General features: G+C 40.4%; 5 protein-coding genes across 7 annotated transcripts in view; 2 read left to right on the top strand and 3 right to left on the bottom strand.

Annotated features, from left to right (window-relative positions):
• The window catches only part of LOC135440232 (V-type proton ATPase subunit F), an 85,280-nt gene extending 78,205 nt beyond the window's left edge, over positions 1–7,075 (top strand). The window contains exons 5-6 of the transcript XR_010438271.1: positions 6,591–6,760; positions 6,825–7,075. The gene's annotated coding sequence lies outside the window, so the exon portion shown is untranslated. The remainder of the gene's footprint in view (positions 1–6,590; positions 6,761–6,824) is intronic.
• Positions 7,076–8,605: 1,530 nt separating this feature from the next.
• Positions 8,606–9,205, bottom strand: LOC135440266 (uncharacterized). 2 transcript variants are annotated; one of them, XM_064699345.1, is made up of 2 exons: positions 8,978–9,205; positions 8,606–8,899 (listed from the first exon to the last, which is right to left on the bottom strand). In XM_064699345.1, exons 1-2 carry the CDS (start codon positions 9,024–9,026, stop codon positions 8,628–8,630), a joined length of 321 nt encoding a protein of 106 aa, XP_064555415.1. In that variant the 5' UTR covers positions 9,027–9,205; the 3' UTR covers positions 8,606–8,627. The 2 variants fall into 2 exon arrangements, with proteins under 2 accessions (XP_064555415.1, XP_064555416.1); XM_064699346.1 differs by having other exon boundaries at positions 8,987–9,183.
• Positions 9,206–13,333: 4,128 nt separating this feature from the next.
• Positions 13,334–17,483, top strand: LOC135440288 (mucin-5AC). The gene is made up of 7 exons (XM_064699374.1): positions 13,334–13,769; positions 14,208–14,353; positions 14,423–14,489; positions 14,563–14,843; positions 14,913–16,324; positions 16,385–16,555; positions 16,623–17,483. The coding sequence occupies exons 5-7, from the start codon at positions 15,982–15,984 to the stop codon at positions 17,459–17,461; spliced, it is 1,353 nt and encodes a 450-aa protein (XP_064555444.1). The 5' UTR covers positions 13,334–13,769; positions 14,208–14,353; positions 14,423–14,489; positions 14,563–14,843; positions 14,913–15,981; the 3' UTR covers positions 17,462–17,483.
• Positions 17,484–18,008: 525 nt separating this feature from the next.
• On the bottom strand, positions 18,009–22,090 carry LOC135440291 (mucin-2). The gene is made up of 3 exons (XM_064699379.1): positions 21,861–22,090; positions 21,643–21,789; positions 18,009–21,551 (listed from the first exon to the last, which is right to left on the bottom strand). The coding sequence occupies exons 1-3, from the start codon at positions 22,069–22,071 to the stop codon at positions 18,118–18,120; spliced, it is 3,792 nt and encodes a 1,263-aa protein (XP_064555449.1). The 5' UTR covers positions 22,072–22,090; the 3' UTR covers positions 18,009–18,117.
• Positions 22,091–22,724: 634 nt separating this feature from the next.
• Positions 22,725–25,540, bottom strand: Mur11Da (Mucin related 11Da). 2 transcript variants are annotated; one of them, XM_064699361.1, is made up of 4 exons: positions 25,305–25,540; positions 24,446–25,246; positions 23,424–24,220; positions 22,725–23,320 (listed from the first exon to the last, which is right to left on the bottom strand). In XM_064699361.1, the coding sequence occupies exons 1-4, from the start codon at positions 25,528–25,530 to the stop codon at positions 22,883–22,885; spliced, it is 2,262 nt and encodes a 753-aa protein (XP_064555431.1). In that variant the 5' UTR covers positions 25,531–25,540; the 3' UTR covers positions 22,725–22,882. The 2 variants fall into 2 exon arrangements, with proteins under 2 accessions (XP_064555431.1, XP_064555430.1); XM_064699360.1 differs by having other exon boundaries at positions 23,424–25,246.
• Positions 25,541–26,508: the final 968 nt, after the last annotated feature.

Here is a 26,508-nt window from a genome sequence, read left to right as displayed (position 1 = left end):
TGATGAGTGATTCTTGTGTATGTCTGAAATAGAGTCTGAATGTGAATGTGCTGAAAGTTGGGTATCTCCTAGTCGGGCACACCTCTCTTTTGTCTACTCTATTATTATTTTAAAGCTTGAAGAAATATGCTGAGACAAATGCTATTGGTTGTTCTGGCTTTGGAATTGAGTCTACCTCCAGAACTTTATTAATTGCAAAAAAATACTTGCCTAACAGATTTTATCTGAACTAAACATTTGTAGTATAATTTTTTAATAAAATCGACTTGGAATGGGCTTCGGCTGCATTTTAAAAAAATTGTTTTCATTAAAGGCCCGAGCTATAGTTAGAATCAATTGGAGTTCTGAGCTCAAACCCATTTTATTTTAAACTTGCTCGCAGCTATTGTTATTAATCCGTTGAGCACTCAGTTGCCTACATACTAATAATAATAGCTTAGATCGTTAATCGACAGCCCAAGCAATCTGCGACAAATACCAGCTCAGCATGGTCAAGAAACCACAGGAACCACAACAGCCAGTAGTCGTCTGAGACCTACGCATCTATTGTCAAGGGCGGGCCAGCTGTGTCTGCGCATTGACCACAATAATGTCCCAAAATGTTGGTAAAGGCCTCGGTCACATTTTCTCGAAATGGACAATTGCCAGACACTTAATAATCAAATCAGCTGACTATTTAAGTGGCAATTGGAGCAATTAGTGCCAGCCCTTGACTCTGTGCATATGGGCATCATATATTTTGGTTCAGCCACTGAGTCGATCTTATCTTTGAAATAGTTTTAAAGTGGTCTATTAATCCTGGAAATTAATTTAAAGTCTCATCTAATTTCTGCCTTCGGCTTTGCTTTCATTTTAATTAAAGACACTTTTTATCAGACTTGTAGCGGGTATTATAATTTTGTCATGAAAAGTATAACCACTAACCATACAACATATAGTCTGTACAGTTGGAGTAAACGAATGGGACCATGCACATTTCTGATTTCTGGTCCAAAGTCGACTTCGGTTTTGTTCGGGTCCGAGACCCGATCACTTGCTCAGAGAGCAAGATAGTAAGAAATTCATATGATTTGTGTGCTTGAACGGCATCACTGTCTTTTTATTCGCTCCCACTACAGGAAACTGCTTTGGCTTACTCTCAGTGCTCTCAATGCTCTCTCATTATGTCTAGGGATCGTTTCAATGTATGTGTGTACATGGTCGAGCAATATTTACCTAAGCGTTGGCATGTGTGCATTTAACATTGCACAATTTCATAAATGGATATAAGCATTTATGTATTGATTGCTTGCCTGTCCGATGCAAGTTTGACAAGATTTGAAGTTTTTGGGATTTCTGAATTTCAAGCTCTACACACACACACACACACACACAAATGTGTTGAATGAGCAGATCACGGGCGCAAAAGAAAATTTTCTTATTTTCCGCCGCTCAACCAAATTTTGAACACAGAAAAAACATGCCTAATAAGTTTGATTTGATTTAAATTAGAATAGCAAATGGTTAACTGAAAATATTGTTAGTAAATCGTCAAATTCAAATATGAAAAAGGTAAATATTATATGTCGATAAAATTATTAATGCTATACATATATTATCGTCCCTCTTTTGTTTTTGGTATATTTAAATGTTCAAAAGATGTAACCACTGTCTTTTTCGTCAAATTTGCCCAAAATTAATTTGTTTGAATGCCAATTGATAGTAGGGATCCGTACGAACTCAAAAAGGTAAAACATTTCAAAATCAGACAAAATTTACCCGAGATATTCATTGTTTTTCGAACCAACCCCGTTTTTGAGAAAAAACGTGATGTAACCCCTTGCCATTTGGTCAATTTGGGCCAAAATTTAGATTTTCATTTGTTTGATGCCAATCGATAGTACTGATCCTTACGAGTCCAAAATGGTATAAAATTCCAAAATCGGACATTCTTTGGCCGAAATATCTCAAAAAATCATCAAAAGAGGTTGACTTTACAAACGAATCGTTTTTTGGTCCACAGCTTTTATTTATCCACAGATTTTTATAATGTTTGAATGCCAATTGATAGTAGGGATCCGTACGAATTCAAAAAATGAAAATCCAAATTTTGAGCACATGTGTCGAAAAGGACAGTAATGCCGTAAATGTCTGCAAGGGTATTAAATCTTCGGCGTTGAATTGAAAGATGATTCGAAAATAGTTTTAAGGGAGATTAGGGTGTTTAAATAGATGCAAATATTTAAACAGTTTTGATTCCTTGATTTCGCACAGTTATTGGCTCAAATTTAAGGCGGCAGTAAAAATGTTGTTTTAAACTATTGCAACAATTGTGAAAATTGAAAGAAACGTGGGCATTACATTGCAGGTAAATGTGAGCGCACTTACTTTCTGTGATATTTATTTATTTAAGTTCGCATTGTGCTGGTGCGGCAAATCTAAAGCCAGAGGCAAAGAGCTTCTCTCCTTGCCAACTGCATGAATAGGTGTGCAAACGAATGACATGAGCTTTATGACAACAACAACATTGGCAGCAACAACAAACACAACTACAACAACTATATCATAAACAACAACAATAACAACAATAAAAGCCAACAATAAAGAGGACCAAGAGAAATAAAATAAAAATACTTAAATAAATTGTTGCTTCAGCTCGTTGCTGAGCCCATTCTTGTTGCTGTTGTTGTTGTTGTTGCCGTTGTTGTTGTTGCTGTTGTTGTTGTTGTTGCTGTTATTGTTGTTGTTGTTGCTGTTGTTGCTGTTGTTGCTGTTGTTGCTGTTATTGTTGTTGTTGTTACTTTTGTCGTTGTCACTGGTTAAAGTCAACATATTGTGGCATTTAAGCGGAAAATATGCCTTACTTCCGGCTTTCCTTTCACCATTATTATTGTTGTTCCCGCAATACCCTATAAATATATAAGTTGAGTGGTTTATTTTCCACTTCAGTAGATCCTTATCAAATGCAATAGTCAAGTCGAGCCTCACCTTTGTAAGCCTTAGAGCACAGTCACTCCGAAGCGCAATGACTTTGGATTGCATTCGCTCATACATTCCACACAGATAGGGTATATGTATTATACATTTCGGATACATCGCTAATTCCTAATATCGCTTTTCTATCGCTTTCTTCACATCCATCGGATAAAGTGGAAGGATAACATTTAGATTGAAAAAAATCGATTATGTATATTACTATTCATATCTCTGTAGCTCTGCATAGTGATTAGAGATTAGTGTTTTTTAATAAGGACAGATGTCGTACTAACTATGGATTTCATATATATGCCCTCGAATACCCCGTATATAACAAACTGATGTGATTCGTTTGTTTTGGTATTCTACAGAGTATCTTTAAGTCGAACATATGCATCTGACGCTCTGCTACTTGTTGTCATCGCTCTTATTATTGTCGTCCTTGCGGCGTAGCTGAGCGTTGTAAGCACCACACACACATACACGCACATACACACACATACACGCACATATACACAAATACACACACATACACACACACTCACACTCGCGGCGGACTGTTGACTTGTTTACCGTTATGAGAACAGCGCCAAGATGGCTGGCAAAGTATCTGCCAACAGGAAGTCGCTGGCAATTGTGTGTGTGTGTGTATGTGTGTGTATATGTATGTTTAAGTGTGTGTTTGAGTGTGGCTTCTAATAACTGTTATATTATTTATATGCACATATGTACATTATAATGTCTGCTGTCGCTACCTGCCAGACAGACATGTGCCCCGAATATAACCAAATGACATATACATATATATATATATATATATGTATATGCATATATATATCACGTATACGTAGTGTTGATCTCTCAAAAAGGTCAGCAGGTCGCTAAAGCACTCTAACTTTAAGATCTCAACTGAAAGTATGTTAGTTTAGCGAAATCGATATAAGAAATATCTGCAGCCATGGCCAAAATCAGTTTAAAGTTTTCCTAGTTATGTTTTGGTCTATATTTGATATAGAAACTGGTTTTGCATTGCAATTCGCCAGATTGTAAAAATGGGCATAGCTGGTCCCACGGGCAAAAAAATACCTTTAACGTTTCTTATTTGAAATTTTTGTATCCTGATTAGGTTTTCAGCTTTCAATTTTTCTTTTCTTATGTATAAAAACGTATGTTGACACGTGTAAATAGGGAAGCAAAATTTAAATGTTCTTTAATTTAGTTTGACAAGCAAGTGTGAAATACAAAACATACTCTCAACGTAGCTCCTGAATTCCAGGTGAAATATCTGGAAATTTGTTGAACTCAATTAAATTGTCTTTTCTTCACAAATAAAAATATATATAACATGTTATACAAAAAGCGCGCATTCAAAGATGTGCGAGAAAAGGCGACAGGGCCTGCTAGTCAAATTATTGTAACATTTGTAAAACTTTGAGTTCCAGCGGTTAGATATGCGGTTGAGAAATGTAGTCTTTAAGTCGTAAATATGAAATCCGATATTCCTTAGTTGCTTCCCGTGGAAAATCTAGCCAATAATTGTATTAGAAAGATTTGAATATCGTATTGGGAAGATAGAGAGAGAGATAGAGAGGAGAAGCTCAAAGATGCAAGTGGAATTCCTGTATAACTATCCACTCTATAGCTTAAGACTGTGACTGCCTAATTAAAAGCACTTTGTCATCCATAAAAAGAAATGAACCACACTGTTGCAACACGTGTTGCTTCATTTGTGGCAAGGTTAGTTACTGCGGGCTACGAGCTACGAGCTACGAGCTGTGAACTGTGAGCTGCCTAAAAGCTGTTTAGTTTTATTTACCGACAGGTTCAATCTTTAATTGCACTTTGCACCAATTCCAAGAGCTCGGGCAAAGGGATTTGTGTTAAGTTCGGAGAAACAGCTTGCTGCCTGGAATCACTATTATTGTAAGCCAGGCCCATGTATAGGCCCAGCACAAGGGCAAAGACAAGGACATGCCACAAATAACAGCAGCCACAGCAGCAGCAGCAACAGCAGCAGCACTAGTCGGAGTAAGTGAAATGGTATCCTTTGGCAAACATTGGGCCATTATTAACATTCACCACAATCGGAACAACACGACAGGAGACGACGCAACATGCACTACAGAAAACTAACAAGGCCAACAACAAAAGTTCCTCCAGGCAGACTGCAAAACAATAAAAATAACACCTAACTACAGCAGGCCGAATGTCCAACATCCTTTAAAAGAATGCTCAAGAAAAGTGTGATATTTGTAAGCCTTTTCTCAAGCGAAATACACAACAGTTTTCTATATAAAAACACATCTTTTGACCGATTTCTGTCTATGGAGTTATATGATATGGTATTCTGATGTGAATCTTAATGGAAAACAACAAAGTTGAAGAGCTCCATTTTCTATCGTTTCTATAGTGGTGCGATGGGAGTTCGGGTATGTCTGCTTGACTGTTGATACTGAACAAGAATATATGTATATGCTTTTCAAAGTCGGCGATGTCTGGTATGCTGGTTTGCGTGTCACCTTTCATAAGAAAATTATAGTACCCTCTCGTATTAAAACAAAAAGAAGTTCCAGGTCCAAGTCCAAGTTTTCGTGTGAAATAAGAATTGGTATTAAAAGCACAATGAACGCAGCGGCAGCGGGGGATTGGCTAGCTTGACAAATGAATAAAAGAGGGGCACGAGAATGTGGGTGGTAGCAGGCCAATAACTTAGGGCTAAATGATTTGTGGACGCACAGCCGTACTCATTTGCAAATAGATAACTTTTAGAAACTTTGGACCAACTGATATAAAAACCAAAACCATATAGGAAAGTCCTGAAACAAGTCCAAAAAGACAAACGACTCATTATCCTATTTACATATACATACGACTAATACAGCTCCCAAGAGTGGCCGCAATTAAGACCATTTGGGAAGGGGGTTACTTGAAAGAAAACTGGCAAAAGCGGTGGGAGCAGAACTTGGGATTAAAAGATTGAAATGCTCTGATTATACATAGACAAGGGTGTGAGAGATACACATGCATACATACATATATATATATTTAAGATAATATGTAAATAAATTTAAAGTCTCTGTATACTCTGTTCAAAGCGGAAAATGAGTCTATTGGCCGACTGCAACGCTTCCTTCTTGTTGTTTTATATTTGAAATTATTACCAGACTAAATAGCATGTTACTTAAGAATGCTACAGATCCGGGGCTCTGAATAAATCTTGATTATACGTAGGCCCAGCTTGGTAAAATAAAAAGTAATGAGAAACCAAGAAAGAACTGTTAACAACGATTTTTGACCCTAACACATACTTATATGACAGATGTGCTCTATATACCTTACACATAGCAAAAAACTATCGAATATTTTTGGTAATTTTGCCCAATTTGGTTTTAGGTTAAATAGACTAAGGCAATAGTAGACCGTAGAATAGGTCTATGCTGCCTAACTTTATGGGAATTTAGAGACTAAAATATAGTTTTCTTTTTTTGTCATATCTCCGGAATTATTGGAATTATTGTTTCTCTCTATGTATGTAAAAGGTTATTTTCTGTGTCAAATTTGTATTCTACTTTAATTTTATTCGTTTTATTTTAATTTTAACTTTTAATCAATTATCGTTAAAATTCTATTTGTAGAAAGGACCCAAAAGCATATCGATGTTTAAGCAACAAAATTGGAGCAAAAGGTAATTTTTTGAGATTCGTCCAATATATTATCGATGCTGAAGATGAAAAAGAGTCGTGAATTCGCTTTACTTTTTCAAAATGGTTGTATTGGCAATCAGCCACCGACGAAGCAGCTACGTGTAAGTTGATTAACAATTTAATTTATTTTAAATTAAATGTTAAAACATTCCTTTTTGTTATCAGGATCGCTCTTAAAAGATCATATGGACGCCATGGATCTGTGTGACAAGGCAAAAATACAAAACATACATCCCCAAATGATCGATTTTCAAAGCAGGACTTGATTAACTGAGATGATGAATCAAATTTGTCCGGAAAGTCGTCACTTTCTAGAAATACTATACCATAAATAACATACTAAACCTAAGTGTCTGAGCTGTAAATAGGAAGTCGAAGAAACAATACGCAATGTTTTTATTGTAAACATTAATTAGGGAAAATATAAAAATGGGTTTATTAATAAAATATATAATAAATTTTAAAAATTCTTCTTTTACTTCGGTTAAATTCAACAGTTGCAAAGGAGCTCAAAATAAGTGATAAGGCTGCGGTTAAGAGAACTCGACTACGCGATGCTTTGCCACCGAACCAGCAGCTATACAGTTCAAATGAAAGCACACTAACTGAGAGTGTAGTCACATGCACATACACACATACATACATACATATGCATGTGTATATGTAAACGTACACCTGTGGAGATATGTAGCATGTAAAGCGGAGGAGTTATGTCGCTAAAATACGAAACAATCTCGCCATGATTATCGGCGGAGCTATGTTATGTCGCTATAAAACGACATAATCAAATAATAATACAAATTAGCTATATTTGCAATCGATCATACCTATTGGAGCTACATATACGATGTATACATATACTTAAAGTATAATTAACTTTGGCCCCTATTGTTGCACATTTCTAATCATCTATTGTAGATGCCAATTTCGGGTAGAGACTCAATCTAGCCCGCATCTTTAATATGAAAATTCAACTCATGACAAATATAATTAGCTTATTCAAATTTAGTAAATATACCCAATGTTTTAAACAGAATATAGGTTCAAGACAAAAAAAGAGTAGTGGGAATGATAGAGAGAAATAATTGTGAGCATTGAGCTAAATGATACAATCCTGAATGTTCTTCCGGAGCTCGGAGCTCTTCCGGATATCCTTAAGAAGCCTGGGATGTGCGTCCAGTTAGCAAAATGAGATTCGAGTTACATTTTTATCAGCTGTCAAAAGGTGTTAAGACGTTTGCTATAGCTAAGCTCAAGGCAGTTTTTGTCAAATTTTAGTGTGTGTATATGTAGAAGTATTTATTGAACAACAATATATATATAAATATTCGGTTCTCAAGAGCACGAGTGTGTAAAAAACCGCGACGAGTTGTGTGAAACGGTTATATATAACTATATATACATATATCCACTATATTCATATATATATATATTTTTATATATAAATATATATATATATAAATATATATATATATATATTTACAAGTGTTTTATTCAGAAGCGAATTCGCCAAAAAGAATCTTTGAAATAATGGTTGCCGACACGGACCCAAAGATCTTCAGATTGTCGCAGAGCAAGCCGCTGCTCATGATGATGCTGATGCAGTCGCTGGAGGAACAGGTGCAGGCCGATGAGGACATGGACTCGAATGTGCCGACTGTTACCATGCCGCCGGCCGATCTGGACATAGTGGATCCCCTCTCTCAAGGGCAGGCTGAGACAACAATCGAGATAATGGAGATTACCGACGAATGCGACGACCTCAACACAATGGACGTAGCCGAGGAATGTCAAGTCGATGAGTATCACGAAGACGATTCCATGATGATGGAAGGCGATCACAACAACACCAGCTACAAGTGTCATGACTAACGCCATGATTGCCGGTGGGGGGATTGGGGGACTTAACGAACGCATCAATTCCAGCAACGTTTCTTAGTCAGGAATTGAGAATTTAGAATTAAGAATTTATAATTGTGAATTTACAACATTAAAATGCCCATTAAGCATACTCTGCGACACGCGTTCCAATGCTAAAACTTGAAACGGAACTGGCCTCGGATCTGGCCGCTCTGCTGGGTATAGACACCACCACTGGTGGATGCCCCTGGCGCTGCACCAGCGCATGATGCCGTCGGGCGCCGGTATTGCTGTCCAGCAGTCTTTGGAATTGCCCAGAATGTATGCGTAGATCATATTGAAGAAGTTCTCAATTCGAAACAGCAGCGGCAACTCTGGAACTGTGATTGAAAGTGAGGTTATGCTGCAAGCAGTGCTCATTGATGCACAGCCGTGCTTGCCGTGCTTGCCGTGCTTACCGTGCTTACCGTGCTTAACGTGCTCCGCCATTTTGCACTGCTTGTCCATGTCGAATTGCGAGCCTTGATCGAGAGCTATACTTGCAAATGGTGGTTGATGGGAGGAGAGGGGTTTACTGAATCTGAAACACTACTGAGTACTGCCCAAATAGAGGATCCAGCCTACTTAGCCCTTTCGTAATTCTCAAGGCACGCTGCGGCAGTTGCTTTGCAGCTGTCAGTCAATAAAGTCCTTCAAACATAACAGTATCTTTTATCTATTATCTTTTATCTTGAGTCTGGCTGCTGCATCTGTAGCAATACTGTGGCTCAACAGCCCAACGGGTTAGCGTCAACTGTCAGAGCTGTGAAAAGTTTAAAACAATTTGGACCTTAGCACAACCTCGCTCGCACCCCTTGCACCCACCTTTCAGAGTAATCTGCATATGTGGCTCTCGTGGGTCTCTGTGTGTGTGTGTGTGTGTGTGTATGTGCGGAACGATAAATAGAATTTATAAAACTATTGCGCAAAAAGGCACGTACCATAGCTGTGGAGCCCGAGTGCTTAAAGCTGGCAAATATTGTTTTCAGCTTTTCAGTTTACGAAATAAGTGAGTGTTTTACAAGCTTCTCCATGTGGCATGCCGCATTGTTTGTGCCACACTCAAAGCACACCGCAGGAGATTTCTAATTAAAAATAAACTACAGTTAATATTTCATTTGGGAAAAATGAATTAGTGTGTAATATATACTGAATAAGGTGTATGCACTTCAAATTTCTTATGGCACAGAACGTCTATCAAAAGTAACATTTTATTGTGCCTAAGACTCGTTGCAGATAAACCACAGATTAAACAAGTTTATTTGAATAGCGTAGAATAAACGGTATTATAGAGAGCATTACGATAAACCATTTGTTTATCGTTGCACAATTTATTTTGAATTGTAATAGACCAAGATGCGCAGTGAGCTTTATTTCTTGTTTTTGCAACCTATTCAAAATAGAAAATAAATATTAATTTAAACTATAAGAATATTGTAATTAATTATACTATATATACTATATACTATATATTAATTAATATTAATATTAAATATTTTTATAATATACAAAAGTGATTATTAACATTTTTATTAATATTATGAATCTTATTAATATTATTAGAATTATATTATTATTATTATAATTATTATTATATTAATATTACTATTATTATTATTATTATTATTATTATTATTATTATTATTATTATTATTATTATTATTATTATTATTATTATTATTATTATTATTATTATTATTATTATTATTATTATTATTATTATTATTATTATTATTATTATTATTATTATTATTATTATTATTATTATTATTATTATTATTATTATTATTATTATTATTATTATTATTATTATTATTATTATTATTATTATTATTATTATTATTATTATTATTATTATTATTATTAATATTATTATTATTATTATTATTACTTTTGTTATTTTTATTATTATTAATATTATTTATATCATTATTCTTCTTATAAATATTATTGTTAAGATTACTATTACTATTATTTTAATTTTTTTGTCATCCCTATGCTCGAGTTTTTGTAGTTTTTAAGTTTCCTACTCTGTGAAGAGCTTGGCCATCGGCTACGAAATTGAACTTGTGCCCATTTTGTCTGGCAGCCACATTTTCACGCCGGTTATTGTTTTGTCTGCCATAATATTATGCAAAAACGCGCACAGATTATGCACCTTTATAAAATACGTATTGCTTGTTTGGGTAGTACATTTTATATTAAAGCGGCAAGTGCATTCTATTTAAAATGTCTCTCTTGTTCACTTCCCAGAATGCCAAATTATAAACTAAACAAAAACTTTGCGACAGCTTAAAATCACAGCAATTTGTTTGCTCTTCGTTAGCAGCAATTGAAATGGGTTTCAATGGAAATGTTGTAGTTTAATTCGTTTCCACGGAAATGGTTGTGACATTGCTCTTTCTCAGTAACTGCACATATATATATATATATATATACATATATAGATATTTAAAACCGATTGCTTATTAAACACAAACTGCATTATGCCCTACAAGCCCTACTTAGGTCCAATTGGATGTTGAGTGCAGAAAAAAGAAATCCAATAATAACATTATTTCAGAATAGTTCAGCTGAAAATAATAACAATTTACTCACTAGTCAAAGAGTTTTTCATTACAATCAATTAATTAAATTCAGTTGAGATTGGAAAAGTTTTCCCACCGAATGGTCATCAATAGCTGGAGTTTTCTTTAGCTTTATATACTTTGTTCTTTAAGACAGGGACAAAGTTTGGTTTCAATTTGAAGATAATGCATATATATATATATATATATATATATATATAGATATGTTAAGAGATCGATGTGCTTTGGCTAAAGAGTATATGTAAGAGCATCAGTATGTATGGAGCTTTTTTTTAGTGGGATTTTATTGCTTTATTGGGTAGCTGTGTCTGTCTCCTTGCGTGTGTGTGTTTGATGATGCAGGACGACAGCAAAGTTAAAATAGAAAGCACAAAAAATAAATAAACAAACAAAATGCAAAAGTGTCACACATTCATCATACGTTTTAATGTGTTGCGATGGACAATAACAGACCCCAACCCCTAAGCTGCCGGCCCAACCCAAACACGCCCCCTGCCCCCAGCCAACTGCCTACTGTCCACTGCGCACTCACGCCTGCCTTGGGCAAGTATTTCATACCCTTCACGTTGTCGCTCTCGCTTCCGCCCACTGTTAACCGCATTTTGTTAAGCCCAAACTGGAGAAACGGACACGGACACGGTCTCGGACACGGCCGAGCTGTGCGTTGCCCAAGTCTGTGGCGGTCATGTGGTGAAGTCTGTTGGCAGTGTCCACTAGGTAGCCGGTGGTAAATCGGTGTGCTGGAGTGTGTCCAGGCGTGTGTGTGTGTGTGTGTATCTAGGTGGTCGTGTGTTTGGGACGCAGTTGGAAAACTATGCGAAAGGCACAAAAAGGTCAGTAAATTAATGTGCAGAGGCGGACGCTGGATAAACTTTGCATACGCACACATGTCTATGTGTGTATATATGTGTGTGAGTGTGTGTGTGTGTGTGTGTGTGTGTGTGTGTGTGTGTGTGTGTGTGTGTGTGTGCGGTGCGCGTTTGAAGCGTGCGTTGGCTGGTGCTAAAAGGCGGCTGTGCTTTGCTAGAGTATAACACACATCGACACACACACACACACACACACACACACACACACACACACACACACACACACACACACATACGCACACACACGCACACACACCGACACACGCACTAGCAGATTAATAAACGAGTTTTCATTTAGCCAGACAAGAACAGAAACTATAACAACAATAACAACAACAACAACAACAACAACAACGATACCAGAGACAACAGAAACAAAACTTGCAACAACAGCTTACAACAATCTGCGGCCATGTTTCAGCCTCTTGTCAAAGGCATCTCAGCAGCTTTGCCCACATTTAATTTTCAATTTTCCATTTATGCCTTTCCACACACGTCGAATATGGCAGCATATGCCAACTGCCCACACCGCTCTCCCCCTACCCTACCCTCATAAATTTATTGCAAACTGAAGCATCTACCTTACCATGCCCCGTGCATCCCCCCCCCCCCACCCCCTCCCCATGCTCTTTGCTTTCCTTCAGCACAGCCACTGAGCCGTTCACCCTATTAAATTAGATGAAAAATTTCAACTAATAAATCAATATTTAAATAATTCATACAATATATGGGCGCAAACGAGCGGTTAGGCAGGGGGCTTGCGGGGGGTGGGAGTTGGTTGGCAATGATGATCGATGGGTTTTTTTTTATTTATTTTCTTTTGGGCGGGTTGTTAACATCTTGATGAGCTGATGAGATGCCGCCAACACAATTTCTTACTTCTTGGGGGAGTTTTCTGCATCGGGCACACATGAGATTACGATGTGCGGCAAGTGAAGGACAATATTCGGGCGGATTGCCAGACGAATTTGGCTCGGCTCTACGGAGAGCGATTAGAACTCAATTATTAGCTGGCCATGAGATAATCGACTGTCGTCGGAGTATGACCAAAAGTTCTTGCGCGATATAGGGGAAAACATTTCAGTTTCCCAAAGAGCAATTAGCTATGGAAATTAGTTTAGTTCCAGTTCTTTGCGGCTTATTCACGCCTTATTCTTATCAAGTCCAAAATCTTACTAGATATTGCGAGTATAGATAATCAGAGGTGCGTTGCTTCAAATTTCACATCCATTATACTCGGTTGCTTTTCTTGTTAGATCTAGTAGGCGTTGCCTTCGACTTTCTACCCCAGGGAGCCGGCGCTCTTATGAAAATATTTCAGTTTACTCCCAGAGCTCATCTGGAAAACAACTCTTTTTTCGGCTAAAAATTGAAAAGTGTAAAAATTAACATAATATTATTTTCGCAATCCTTTCAGGTTTTCAAAATTTGTGTTTTTTTTGGCAAATAGCGAAATTGAAAAGCGTGAAATATGTTGTAAATTGTAACTCAAAGAAATTGAGTTTGCTTGATTGATATTTGTGTTTAATTGTGCATAAAGGGACGAAAAATTTTAAAACTGGACGTACAAAAGTTCTGCAAGTGTTTATCTGCACCTAGATGTAGATTAAAAAAAAACACACACACACGATAAAAACAACATACCTCAAGCTGTGCGGAGCGTATCCCATTGAACGACTTAGCCTCAACAATGGAACAACCAAGACTTACCAATAATCCAATACTTCACTGACTATAATGATGGAACACGCCAGGTAAGTCCAAACACCATCTTGAGCTAAATGGGTCGATAGAATGGAAAAAATAGGGGGCATAAAATAAAAGAACAGAGTTTAGGAATATGCATGGAAGTAGCTACAACTAGACATATGAACTTAGAAAAATTTGAACATAAGCGAGAAGGCATAAAGGGAAAATCGAAACGTGTGAAAACGGGAAGAGGAGAGTTTTGAAAACCTATAAAAAATAAGGAACAATAATCGATATAAATATCGAAGCAGATAAATATGAAAACGATAGAAATAGGAACAGTACTCAGTACACACACAATAAATACGTACAAAAATGGGAGTAAAAGAAGCACATTCAAATAGGAATCAAATATAATGAGTTTTATGTGTGAAATTGGAACCGATAAAGATAAATGAATATATACAAAATAATTATTTCACACACCTATTGCTAATAAATAGATCAACTGATTGCTGGCCGTGTTCTGGTTGCCTGTTTGAATCTTATCAAAACAGATCCACCAACTAATACTGATGCTTATTATCGATGAGTTACTAGATGTAAGGATGTATGCGGAGACAGTTGCCGCAGATAACAAAAATAATTTGTGAGTAGCCGACTGACGGCTCTCTCTCAATTAAAACTAATCTGATTTATTGAATGGATTTACTTATAGTTTCTGTATGCTAATGGAAATTTACATTTTACCATACATTTCTTATCTCTCACAGATAAGAGTAGTAGTAAGTTTCCCCTCTGCCAATGTACATAATATCGCCCGATTAATAATTATACTTATATATATATTGTATCTAGCACGACGGTACCACGCCCCCAGCTTGAGGCCGCTTTGGGGGCGCGCAGTTTGCGTCGAACATGACCGTGCTGTATATGTAGATATTCTGCAATAAATATGAATATAATTATACACTATATTTAAGGAACGACATTATATATATATACGTGATTTGCATGTATATGCGTATATGAAATATCGAGTGGATCTGTTTGATAATGAAACTATAAGAAGGAAGCAACATTGCCATATCGATGAACTTTTCACGACAGTTCATTATGTAAGCTTATATGGAATTCCGGTAAGTTTTGATTGTAATTAGAGATCACATTTTCCCACAATTCATGCATACATTTTTTTTCACCCACAGTTCCGAGCGGTACCACGAAACCCTCTAACCTATAACCCCCCTCCCCCACAATCAAAATCCACCTTTGCTAGGGGCCGCAGCTAGCGTGACCCCCAATCCCGCCCCCTCACCCCTCCCCTGTACTGAAAATTCGCGCAGTTTGCGCTCGAACGGAATTGAAAACATTGACATAACTAAGTGCTACAAAAATAAATGCCGATTGAAAATGAACTGACATTGTTTTATTATATTAGCATACAATTTGTGCTACATTTCGCATTTCTTAGCCAATCCCGAGGAACTGCATCCACACTTTGCTGAAGGGATTAAGAACCTTAAACTTCGCAGCGAATAAAACTTCTTAAATTTAAACTAAATTTAGCATGAATTATATAATATTTTCTATAATTTGAAAATTTATGGCATTCTTAAATAAATTTATGGCACAAGATGAAAGCTTTTCACCACTAAAAAGCTCGACGAGCTTACCAAAAAGCCCACTTAGCATGGCCACCAAACTTGCAAACTTTAAAAAGCTAAGCTTTCAATCAGAAAAGCTTTAAATGGTTTTGTACCAAGGTCTATCACAAAATGTACCAAACTAGATAAAGAACATACATTCCTATGGATTTATCGTGCGAACAGGAAGTGCATCCAAATAAATTTATTGAAATTTTTAAGTAAAGAGTTACGTAGCTTGTACAAGGAATTAATAGACCTGCCAATACTTATATATACTTCGATCTTCAGCATGCTCACAGCCAGCTGTTGGCTCGCTCTCATACGCCTTTCAGGCTTAATGTAGCTTGGACTTAGTACATATTGTCACAGTTGACTGTCTGTCCGTCCTATGAATGTAGATACGAGCCGGCATTATCTTGGCCAAGTGTTGCGTTCGTTAACCCGCTCACCGGCAATCTTGGCAAAAATGCTTTTGCCCAGCGACCGATTGCATCGATGCGAACACCGCATATCGACACGTCGTGGGGGTGCGCAAATCGGCGATAAGTCCAGATGCTTGCCCAGTGGGCCGGTATAAAGCGCACCGAGGCTGCGGCAGAGATCAGTGACCAGCTAAGAATTGGAGACGATGCAACGGCTAGATCTCAAATGGACGGTGAGGATGGACCAGCTTCTGATCTGGAGTCAGCTGATAAGCCTGGCAGTTGTGGGATCAGCCAACGCCGCCTGGCAGTACAACGATGAGCAATATGCGAAGGCGCAGTATGACAAGTTCTTTAGGCATGCCCATGGGCAGAGTCGGGGCCACGATCAGCTGGAACCCTTTCAGTATCAGTATGTGGACTATCAGCCAAAGTGCGGAACGGGCGGGCCGCCAGTGTGTGCCACAAATGGCACCAGCTACTTTTACTTTGAGAACAACTGCAAGCTGGAGGCGGCCAACATGAAGCTGCTCTTCCAATACAGCACGGGTAAGTTGGCAGCACGCTTCCATGCGAGCCACTGCTAATGAGAGTCTATGCCTCAATCAGAGCTGGAGCCCACCGAGCTGGAGCGCTGTCTGCCCCAATGCGACAACATAATCTGCAATAAGACATACGCGCCCGTCTGTGCGGTGGGTGAGCCAGGAGCCAAGCAGGATCGGGGCGTGACCTTTGCCAACGAGTGTGAGGCGCATCGACGCGGTTGCCTCACCAAGCAAAGTATGTACACTCGAATTGTTGTAGTAATATTATGACGCCCGCTAATTTTATTTAAACACAATTCCAGCCATGCGCATCCTGAGGAAAGGACCCTGTCGAGATGCCAGGCTCAAGTCCAGGCCAGCCAGCAAGGGCAAAGGCAAGCGCAAGCATGGCAGGCGACGCACCACAACAACAACCACAACAGCAGCAGCAACAGCAACAACAGCAACAACAGCAGCCACGCCCTCCAACAGGAGGCACATCTACGTGAGGCTGGCCAATAAGCGTAGCAGAACCACCAGCACAACCACTAAGAGCACCACCTCAACCACAACGCCGGCGCCCATGCAGTTCCATCGATACATGAACCTCGGCAATCCCCACGTTTCCGTCTCGCGTGCCGTCCATGCTTATAGCGTCTACAATATACCCGATGTGGGCCTCAACTATGACGCCATCAGGGACTCTAGTCTGTCGCTGTATGTGCCGGGTGTGGGCACCATTACCGATACCCCGCCCAGCACCACCAGCACAAGAACCACTACAATCACACCTGAGCCACAAAGCACAACGAGCACCACAGCCAGACCGAGCACTACAGAGACGGCCAAAACGCGCACCGCACCTAGAGAAGAATTTAAATTCTTTTATGTGCCCTACGGCACCACCTCCACAACCACAGTTAGTTCAGGCAGCATCAGCGAGGCTCCAGAGGTCGCCAGCACCACGGCCACCATCGCGGATTCCATCGCTGCCCGGTGGCCCGTTGGCCGCACCGCCAGCACCGCCAGCACCACTAAGGGGCTCAAATTGGGCATACCCGATGTGGCTCGCAATGCGACGGGCTTCAAAGCGAAGGCTGCGACCAGCCCAAAACCTGAAATACCGAAACCGCATCCAAAACCAAATGTACTTAAAAATTAAATAAAATTCGCTTTGACACCAATCCAAAGTTCACTTATTAACGAATATATTATGGGAATTCAGCGAAAAATCATATCATGTGCAAAAGAAAAAGAGATTAGGCATATCAAGACAAATCCGTACTAACAACGATGCCTGAAGCCAGCTTACAAATAAATCTTCCTCGGACAATTCTGACTTCGATATGATAAAAAGAGCAAGAAAACATTTTTGGGTTTGATGTTGTATGGATTTGTATCCTATTAAGGCGCTACAAATGTCAGTTTAGGTAATATCTAAAGATTAGTTAAGAAAGGAATCCAGGAAGAAACTCTGAATTCCAATATACCAAGCTTTAAGCCAAGGAAGTTGGCAAAACACAGTAAAACCCAACCATATTTTCAGCAAAGCACAACATTAATGCAGGGCGCTGGTTCTATCCACTGTTTTTTTTTTGTGGCTGCAAGCCAATTTAACATCAGCCATAAGTTATAAATGGATTCGAATTATAGCTAGAAAAGCTGAAACAGCATTTTATGTGCATATAGAAAACAATTAACTTAATCATATATATATATATTTATTAAAATTTTAAATTGGCAACAGTTTAAGTCTTATAATGGAATTGGGATTAGTTATTTTTGTCTGGCATTGTTTTGCATACTTATTTATAATTTTCAGTTCTTTAATACATCCACTTTTTGTGCCGAGGACTTGGACAGGAATATGAACACGTATGTCGGACTTGGATTGGTATTTTGATTATTGATCTTAACGGTCTGAACGTCATCCTTTTCAGACACTTGCACAATCAACTGGGTTCCATTCGTACTCTCTCTGTTAGGTAACTCCACTAAGGTTGTATTTTTATCTGAAGCACCTTGAGTATTATCTATGGCTGGCGCATCACTTGTTGATGATGAATATGTTGGAACTGTAGTTAAATCTGAGCTCGATTCCGTTGTGGAATCCGAGCTCGAACTGACAAGAGCTTCAGTTGTGGATTCAATTGCTTTCGTTGTCTCTTTAGGTGTGGTATTCGAAAGAGTCGTATTGTTAACAGGAGCAATTTGAGTCTGATTAACAGCTGCAGCTCTACTTAAGCTTTGAACTCTCACTTGTGGCTGATTGCTTGGCGATGTCGAAGCTGGTGTCGAGGCGGAGGTCGAACTCACAGGAGGTTCAGAGGAAGTTTCCTGAGGATAGCCTGTCGATTCCGATGCGTATTTCGGTAAAGTATTTGAGGTAGATAAGTACAAGTTTTCAACTTGGGACTGTTTAGTTGTTCCATATGATGGAACTGTTTTTGGGTACGATGACTCAACCGCAGTGGAATCACTGGCAGAACTCACAGGAGCTTCCGTTGTGGAATTAGGACTTATGGCTGTAGTCTCTGATGTATCGTTTAATAGGCTTTCCGTCGTAGTCGTATTATTAACTAGAGTAGTTTGAGTCTGATTAACAGCTGCAGCTCTACTTAAGCTTTGAACTCTCACTTGTGGCTGATTGCTTGGCGATGTCGAAGCAGGTGTCGAGGCGGAGGTCGAACTCACGGGAGGTTCAGAGGAAGTTTCCTGAGGATAGCCTGTCGATTCCGATGCGTATTTCGGTAAAGTATTAGAGGTAGATAAGTACAAGTTTTCAACTTGGGACTGTTTAGTTGTTCCATATGATGGAACTGTTTTTGGGTACGATGACTCAACCGCAGTGGAATCACTGGCAGAACTCACAGGAGCTTCCGTTGTGGAATTAGGACTTATGGCTGTAGTCTCTGATGTATCGTTTAATAGGCTTTCCGTCGTAGTCGTATTATTAACTAGAGTAGTTTGTGTTTGATTTACTGCTGCAGCTCTACTTAAGCTTTGAACTCTCACTTGTGGCTGATTGCTTGGCGATGTCGAAGCTGGTGTCGAGGCGGAGGTCGAACTCACAGGAGGTTCAGAGGATGTTTCCTGAGGATAGCCTGTCGATTCCGCTGCATATTTCGGTAAAGTATTTGAGGAAGATGTATAATTATCTGGTGGCCCTTGAGACTGATCAACCGCTGCAGCTCTTTGCAGACTTCGTGATTGTGGAAGTGGAGCAGTGCTTTCAGTTGTTGGATCGGATGAAACTGTCGTCGACTCCGAGCTGGAGTACGATAACGGATACAAATTGGAAGCAGAGGTCGAACTTACGGAAGCTTCTGCTGTGGCATTCGAATTCAAAGGTGTTATTTCCGTTGCATTATTAAGTGTGGCATCTTGAGTCTGGGTTCTAGCTGCAAGTTTTCTAGATAATGTTAAACTAGGTGGATCAGTTGTCGCAGCAGAAGAACTTGAAGTCGACAGCAAAGCAGCTTCTGTTGTGGAATCATAACCATAAGTCTTAGGTGTTACTTCTGTTGTCTCTTTTGGATATGTATCCGAAGAATATGTATTATCAACTGGGGCATCTCGAGTCTGATTTACGGTAGTCTTGTACAAGCTTTTAACTTGGGCCTGTGAACTCGTTCCATATAATGGAACTGTTGTTGGGTACGATGACTCAACCGCAGTGGAATCACTGGCAGAACTGGCTGTAGTCTCTGATGTATCGTTTAATAGGCTTGCCGGCGTAGTTGTATTATTAACTAGAGTAGTTTGAGTCTGATTAACAGCTGCAGCTCTACTTAAGCTTTGAACTCTCACTTGTGGCTGATTGCTTGGCGATGTCGAAGCTGGTGTCGAGGCGGAGGTCGAACTCACAGGAGGTTCAGAGGAAGTTTCCTGAGGATAGCCTGTCGATTCCGATGCGTATTTCGGTAAAGTATTTGAAGTAGATAAGTACAAGTTTTCAACTTGGGACTGTTTAGTTGTTCCATATGATGGAACTGTTTTTGGGTACGATGACTCAACCGCAGTGGAATCACTGGCAGAACTCACAGGAGCTTCCGTTGTGGAATTAGGACTTATGGCTGTAGTCTCTGATGTATCGTTTAATAGGCTTTCCGTCGTAGTTGTATTATCAACTAGAGTAGTTTGTGTTTGATTTACAGCTGCAGCTTTGCTTAAGCTTTGAGCTCTAAATTGTGGTGCATTGCTCAATGTTGATGCTTCAGTTGAGGTCGAGTCCGGGGTCGAACCGACGGAAACTTCTGTTGTGGAATCAGAAACTATTGTAGTTTCCAATGGCAGTTGAGTTGTATTATTTGGAGTGGTATATGAGGAAGCAGCCGCAGTAGGCGTATAACTATCTACTTTGAGCTCCACAGCCTTCCTAGCTGATGCTGTATCAGATATAACAGGGCTTGAGTACGAGGCTGTTGTAGTATAAGAGCTGTATATATCTTTTGGTGGGGCACTCGAGGAAGATGTTAGATTATCTGCTACAGGTGTCGTCGCCGATGTAGCATTTGAAGAGATTTCCGCAGAAGTTGTGTTGTTTTCCGCAGTGTTTTGTATCCGATTTGCTGCTACCGCCTTACTTTGAACCCTTCTTGAATCATTTGAAACAGTTGTCGTTTCCGAAGTAGATTCTGAAGTCGAATCCGAGTACGAATCAGAACTGGAATACGAAGTAGAACTGACGGTAGCTTCTGTTACGTAAACGGACTTTGAAGGTACAGCAGTTGTGTTCTCAGCGGTAGCCAATGGATCTTGTGGAAGAGAATCTGATTCAGATTTTGTATCTTTGATTAAGCTTTGTGCAACCAATTGTGGCGCATTAGCCGCTACTGTTGAATCGGTTGGAGCTGCTGTCGATGATTCAGTCGACGTGGGTGCTTCAGTATAAGGAGAACTTGTAGATCTTTTAGGAACTGTGTTGGTTATTGTGCCAAATGCATCCGTTGACTCAGTGGGCAAAGCGTCCCTTGAGATTGATAGATGATATGGCTGCAGCTGCGATGCCGCATACGGATGTGGTGGGGATTGGTAGGGTCTGGGATATGCCATTGGGGGACCATAGGCTGGGGCTTGATAGGCAGCAGGTCCATAAACCTGAGGTCCATACGCGGGTGGCCTATACGCATGTTGTCCATAAAGATGGGGCCCATACGCAGGATACGATTCACGAGAAATGAATGGTCCTGAATACGCCGAGTATTGGGATTCTACCTCTAGGCACTCTCCATTGCGCAGGTATTTCCAGGCTAAAAGAATCGATAAAAGGGTAGAAAGTATGAGGTAAAGAAAGTCAGTGATAAAGAGAAAAATATGGAAAGAGTTATATGCAGTACTTACGTTCTCCTGTATGGCAAATGAACTGCAACATTTCACAGTAATTTTGGAAGGTTTTCTGCGTACTCCCCAGCGCGGCACAGATGGGATTACACGTGAGTGGGCATTTGACTGGGCACTCGCAAGGTCCCTCGTAGAGTATGTGCCAATCTGTCAATGAGGAGTTTTAAGTATTATAGAAACCGTTTACTCGGATCTCGGATCCGGGATCATTCACATACATTGACCCGTCAGGCAGCTATAGCGCTGAACCTCGCAGGCGTTATCAAAGGTCGCAGGCTGGTGTGAGCCCTGGGTCTTGGCACAGACTTCGTCTTTGGCGGCCGGACAATTGATATAGTCGCACGTCGAGGCATAATATTTGGGTTCGCCATAGCCCCAGGTCCAGGCGACCGTAAACAAACTGAAGAGGAACAAATGGAACGCGAGCATTTTGTGTAGAATCCTAAGCTCGACTATGGTCTAACCTCGCACAGGCTGCGCTTTTTATACGACGACCTCCAATGGGCTTGTGGCATATGCCCTCATATCATTGCAATGTCTACGTGTCCAGAGCTCCATTTCGGTAATTAATTATATCAACGCTTCTAGGTTAAAGCTAGACGGTTAGCACTAAGTTTTTTGTGTTTTTTAGTATTTTTCTTTTCAGCTTATGAAAGTTTTTGAGCTACACTCATATCTGTGTTATTCGTGTTATACGTAAACTTTGCGCCATGGGAAATTTTGTGAATTAAAATTCTTGTTTTCAAAACGTTACGAGCTATGAAAATATGGCAATGTTAGTGATTAATCGGACTAGCACGCAGCGTATAACGATATTATAGACAATTGTCAAGGTCACCAGTAAGCTTGAAATAATTTGCAAAAAATATATATATATATGAAGGTATACAATAGCATTTCGTTGGCGTATTACTCAATGTATAGGAAAATGATTTTATGATGAGCAAGGCAAATCGTTTAAGACCCACCTCAGCCACGAAACTACGCAATAAGCGGGCGAGTCATCAATTATTGAAATACTACGAGTATTACTAAAGCTGAAAGCTAAACATTTTGGAATACTTTTGGTATTAAATGTCACGTTGCCGCACAGCAATCGCTTGGGTATCAAAATTTATTTACCTTTATGGCGAATAGCTCTATAGATATGCAAGGTATACGAATACGAATAAAAAAAGTCTTATTGATTATTTTACAATATAAGTAGTAGAGAACTATTGAGGTAGGTCGTACAGTAAAATTAGGGCCGATGATAATATTGAGTCCAGCTGTGGGGCTTAGGCGCCGAAGCGGAGCCGCTGGCATAGCCGGGTCCATAACCGGATCCGTAGCCGGGTCCATAACCGGATCCGTGGCCGGGTCCATAAGCGGATCCATAACCGTGGCCATAGGCAAAGCCATATAGGTAACCATAAGGCTTATAGTTAACCGATTTATGTGTGCTGCTATTTGGCGTTGGGCTTGTCGTGGTGCCGTCATTCGATTCAGAGCGGGCTGAGTTATTGAAGAGGCATCCAGTAAACTTGAGCGTTTCCGATATGCCCTTAACTTTCAGCTCCAAATTGGTCGCATCGGCGCATGTCTTACGCCCAGTTATTGGATGGGTTATCTGCGAGGCCAGTGCCAGTCTGAAGACTCTGCTGTCGGGCACTCTAAAGACCAGAGAGACCAGAGTGTTCTGTTCGGGGGAAAAAAATTGAAAATAGATAGTCGAGTGTAGAATGCTAAAGGTTATATTACGCGTGCAAATTGTTGTAATATTACACTCTCAGAATACTCACGGCATTCATGTCGTTGCTGGCGTCTGTGGATGCTGTTGTGGATTCTGTTGTGGATTCTGTTGTGGGAGCTTTTGCTCTGCTCGGCTCTGCTGTGGAGTTTGCTGCCAATTGTGTTGTTGCTACTGTAGACGCTGGAGTGGATGCTGTTGTGGATGCTGTCGTGGGTGCTATTGTGGATGCTGTTGTGGATGCTGCTGTACTCAACTGTCCTGAGTTATCTCTAAAGGCAAGCCTGGATTGAGGTGTTACAATAGAAGCATTTAATGTGGGTGCCGTTGTGATTGCTAATGGTGATGCTGTTGTCAAATTTGGTGTGGATGCTGCTGTGGATGCTGCTGTGGACGCTGTTGTGGATGCTGCTGTGGATGCTGCTGTGGACGCTGTTGTGGATGCTGCTGTGGATGCTGCTGTGGACGGTGTTGTGGATGCTGCTGTGGATGTGGGCGTGCTCGACTCTGCAGTGGAGTTCGTTGCTGAAAAAGACGATGACTCTTGCGTTGTAGATGTTGTGGTGGATTCCATTGTAGATCCTATTATCAACGCTGCGGCTGCTATTGGGGCTATGGGAGCACTCGACTGTGCTGTAGAGTTTATTGTTGAGGCTGTCGTAAAAGGTGTTGCTTCTATTTCAGCAGCTGCTGTTGATGCTGTTGTGGATGATGCTGTAAATGCTGCCGTAGTTGGCTGTGGTGGGGTAGTCGTTGTTGCAGATGGAGTGGACTCCGTTGTTGTGGATGTAGAGTTCGCTGCGGTTGATATGATTGCTTGTGTTGTTGATACTGTTGTTGTGTTAGATGCTATAGTAGATGAAATTGTGGATAGTATTGTGGTGGGTTTAGTGGTGGGCTGTGTCGTGGAGTTGGCAGTTGTGGGCAGCTGTGTGGATCGTGTGGTTTCTTGTGCTGTTCTGGATGGTAGTGTGGATTGTGTTGTAGGCGCATCTGTGCTTGGCTGTGCTATTAAGTTTCTTGATGGAGATTGTATATTTGTTGTGGTACGATTTGTTGTGGACTGTGTTATACCTGCAGAATTCAACTCTCCAGTGGAATTTGTTGACAATGGTTGTATTGATTCTTCCTTAACTGCTGTACTCAACACCCCTACTAAAGCAGGCTCTTGTGTGGATGGTGTTATAGTTGTTGAACTTGAAGATGAAATAAATGGTGTGGTTGCTGTTGTGCTTGAGACTGTTGTCGAATTCTCAGTTGTGATCTGTGTGGACTGCGTTGAAGGTGTCGTGCTCGTAATTGCTATAGCATTCGTTGTGGATGGTAAAGTGGATTCTGTTGTAACTGCCATGTTTGAGTCTAATGTGAATGTCGGTGTAGTTGGTACTGGGGATTGTGTGTTTACTGCCGCAGAGAATGCTGTGGTTGCTGTGGTTGCTGTTGTTTCAACTGTTGTCGTTGGCGTAGTGGATTCTACTGTGACTGCAGCTGTTGAACTGGATGTGGGTGCTATTGTTGTGGACTCTGTTGTAGTAAATGTTGTAGGTGCAGGCTGCTGAGTAAAGTATTCCTGCATTCCACTGTAACGATCCCACGTGCTAGCATAGTCAGCTCTATCCCCATACCCGTTCGCCGGGGAATAGATGTCCTGTGCTTGTGATTTGTAGAAGCGATAGGGATTATATGGCTCTGAACGGTATGGTGCCAGAGAGCCAGTCGCCTGTGCAGCACCAAGCTCGTATGAAGAGGGCGACTCATAGGCGGCTGCATAGGCGTAGAGGGAGGATGAGGCTAGCGGACGAGCTCTGTAGGGTGTGTTGTAGTCGAACCAAGTTGGCTTTGGCAAACAGTGCTGCATGTCAGCTTCCACATATTCTGAAATGATGCAGGGTCAAGGATGAAGAGCATGCTAGTTGAATAACCCCTTACTTACCCCTTTGTCCAGCGAAGAGCAGTTGCAAATTGAAGGTGTTCATGCAGCAAATGTTCTGGAATGAGCGATAGCAATAGCCATTGGTGGCGCACACTGGGCGACCGCAGGCGGTGTGGTCCACTCTGCCACGTCCTTGCGGCTCTGGATACTGCTCCAAGTAGCGCTGTGCCGCGACTAGGCCGAGCAGGCCTAATGTCATTGCAATTGTACTGAGTTGTGCCCACATGTCGAAGGTGTAGTTGCCACTGATATGCTTAACTGGCCCTGCATTCGCTTTTTTATACCTACCAACTGCGAGACGCACAACTGCTGCTGCTCAGCCTCAAATCTCTTACAGCTGCAGCAGCAGACGCAGCAGACGGCGGCAGCGACAGCGGCGTCTTATCATCTCGACGCTTACGTGCCTGACCTGCGCTTCGAGCTGTAAAGGTTGGCGCCAGCGTCGCCGCTGATTGAACGCAGCCTAGCATATGCTCTGGATAGCGCCTTGTTCTTTGTACCTAGTACCACTCACTATGTTAATTAAGTACTCTGAATTAATTAATTTTATGCAGTTTTTATGCAATGCATTTATTCAATTTATGTGGGCGTGCACTGCTTTCGACTGCTTTATGACATGCGCTGCTTGAGAGGGTGCCTGCTTTTCGTTTCGGCTGCGCAGCAAGCAGTTTCGAAAGCAGTGCACAGCACTTGACATCTTTACGAACCTCAACGAGTGCTGCTTAAAACATTTTTCAATATATTTATCATGCATTTTGCTAGCTTCTTATACCCTGTATGTATTAGTAAATATAATATATACGCTAACAGACTATCTATCCGTACTAACCGAATTATTTCCTACCCTATTTAGCCTAGACACAGCAAGCCTTTAATGTGTTTTCATGTACTTGTTCCTCCAAACAACTTTTAATATGCTTTTTCGACCACGACCAACGGAGAAAGCGTAAGGAAATTTATATGCCACAGTTTTTAAGCGAATTCATTGGACAGATTACGTTCCCTTCTGGATGTGTCCCCTTCTTGCCTTATGGTGCGTAAAAACTAAAACATCCTTTCAAAATCTGTGCATACTCTCTTTGCGGGGTTCCGTCCACTTAATTACCTTGAAATAGTTATCTGAGACTTTTTGTGCTTAATTAACATCAATAAACAACAATTAAGTTCAGCTACCATTTTTTCAAATTTTTTACCCTACAATTTG

Source organism: Drosophila montana, unplaced genomic scaffold, assembly GCF_035044405.1.
Source record: "Drosophila montana isolate Dmon_TW-CO22-7 unplaced genomic scaffold, ASM3504440v1 contig_920_1, whole genome shotgun sequence".
In the NCBI taxonomy this organism is placed as follows: Eukaryota; Metazoa; Arthropoda; class Insecta; order Diptera; family Drosophilidae; genus Drosophila; species Drosophila montana.
Note: the sequence above shows the minus strand (reverse complement) of the source record. Positions and strands in the feature narration are given on the sequence as shown.

Excerpts from the sequence above, each read along its gene's own strand:
- LOC135440291 (XM_064699379.1), bottom strand. The coding sequence starts at position 22,071 with ATGCTCGCGTTCCATTTGTTCCTCTTCAGTTTGTTTACGGTCGCCTGG. Across the intron at positions 21,790-21,860 it reads TAGCTGCCTGACGGGTCAAT|ATTGGCACATACTCTACGAG; the intron begins GTATGTGAATGA and ends CCTCATTGACAG. Across the intron at positions 21,552-21,642 it reads CATTTGCCATACAGGAGAAC|CCTGGAAATACCTGCGCAAT; the intron begins GTAAGTACTGCA and ends CGATTCTTTTAG.
- Mur11Da (XM_064699360.1), bottom strand. The coding sequence starts at position 25,530 with ATGTGGGCACAACTCAGTACAATTGCAATGACATTAGGCCTGCTCGGC. Across the intron at positions 25,247-25,304 it reads GCTCTTCGCTGGACAAAGGG|AATATGTGGAAGCTGACATG; the intron begins GTAAGTAAGGGG and ends GCATCATTTCAG. Across the intron at positions 23,321-23,423 it reads CCAGCAACGACATGAATGCC|AACACTCTGGTCTCTCTGGT; the intron begins GTGAGTATTCTG and ends TCCCCCGAACAG.
- LOC135440288 (XM_064699374.1), top strand. The coding sequence starts at position 15,982 with ATGCAACGGCTAGATCTCAAATGGACGGTGAGGATGGACCAGCTTCTG. Across the intron at positions 16,325-16,384 it reads GCTCTTCCAATACAGCACGG|AGCTGGAGCCCACCGAGCTG; the intron begins GTAAGTTGGCAG and ends TGCCTCAATCAG. Across the intron at positions 16,556-16,622 it reads CGGTTGCCTCACCAAGCAAA|CCATGCGCATCCTGAGGAAA; the intron begins GTATGTACACTC and ends ACACAATTCCAG.
- LOC135440266 (XM_064699345.1), bottom strand. The coding sequence starts at position 9,026 with ATGGACAAGCAGTGCAAAATGGCGGAGCACGTTAAGCACGGTAAGCAC. Across the intron at positions 8,900-8,977 it reads CGTTAAGCACGGTAAGCACG|TTCCAGAGTTGCCGCTGCTG; the intron begins GTAAGCACGGCA and ends TTTCAATCACAG.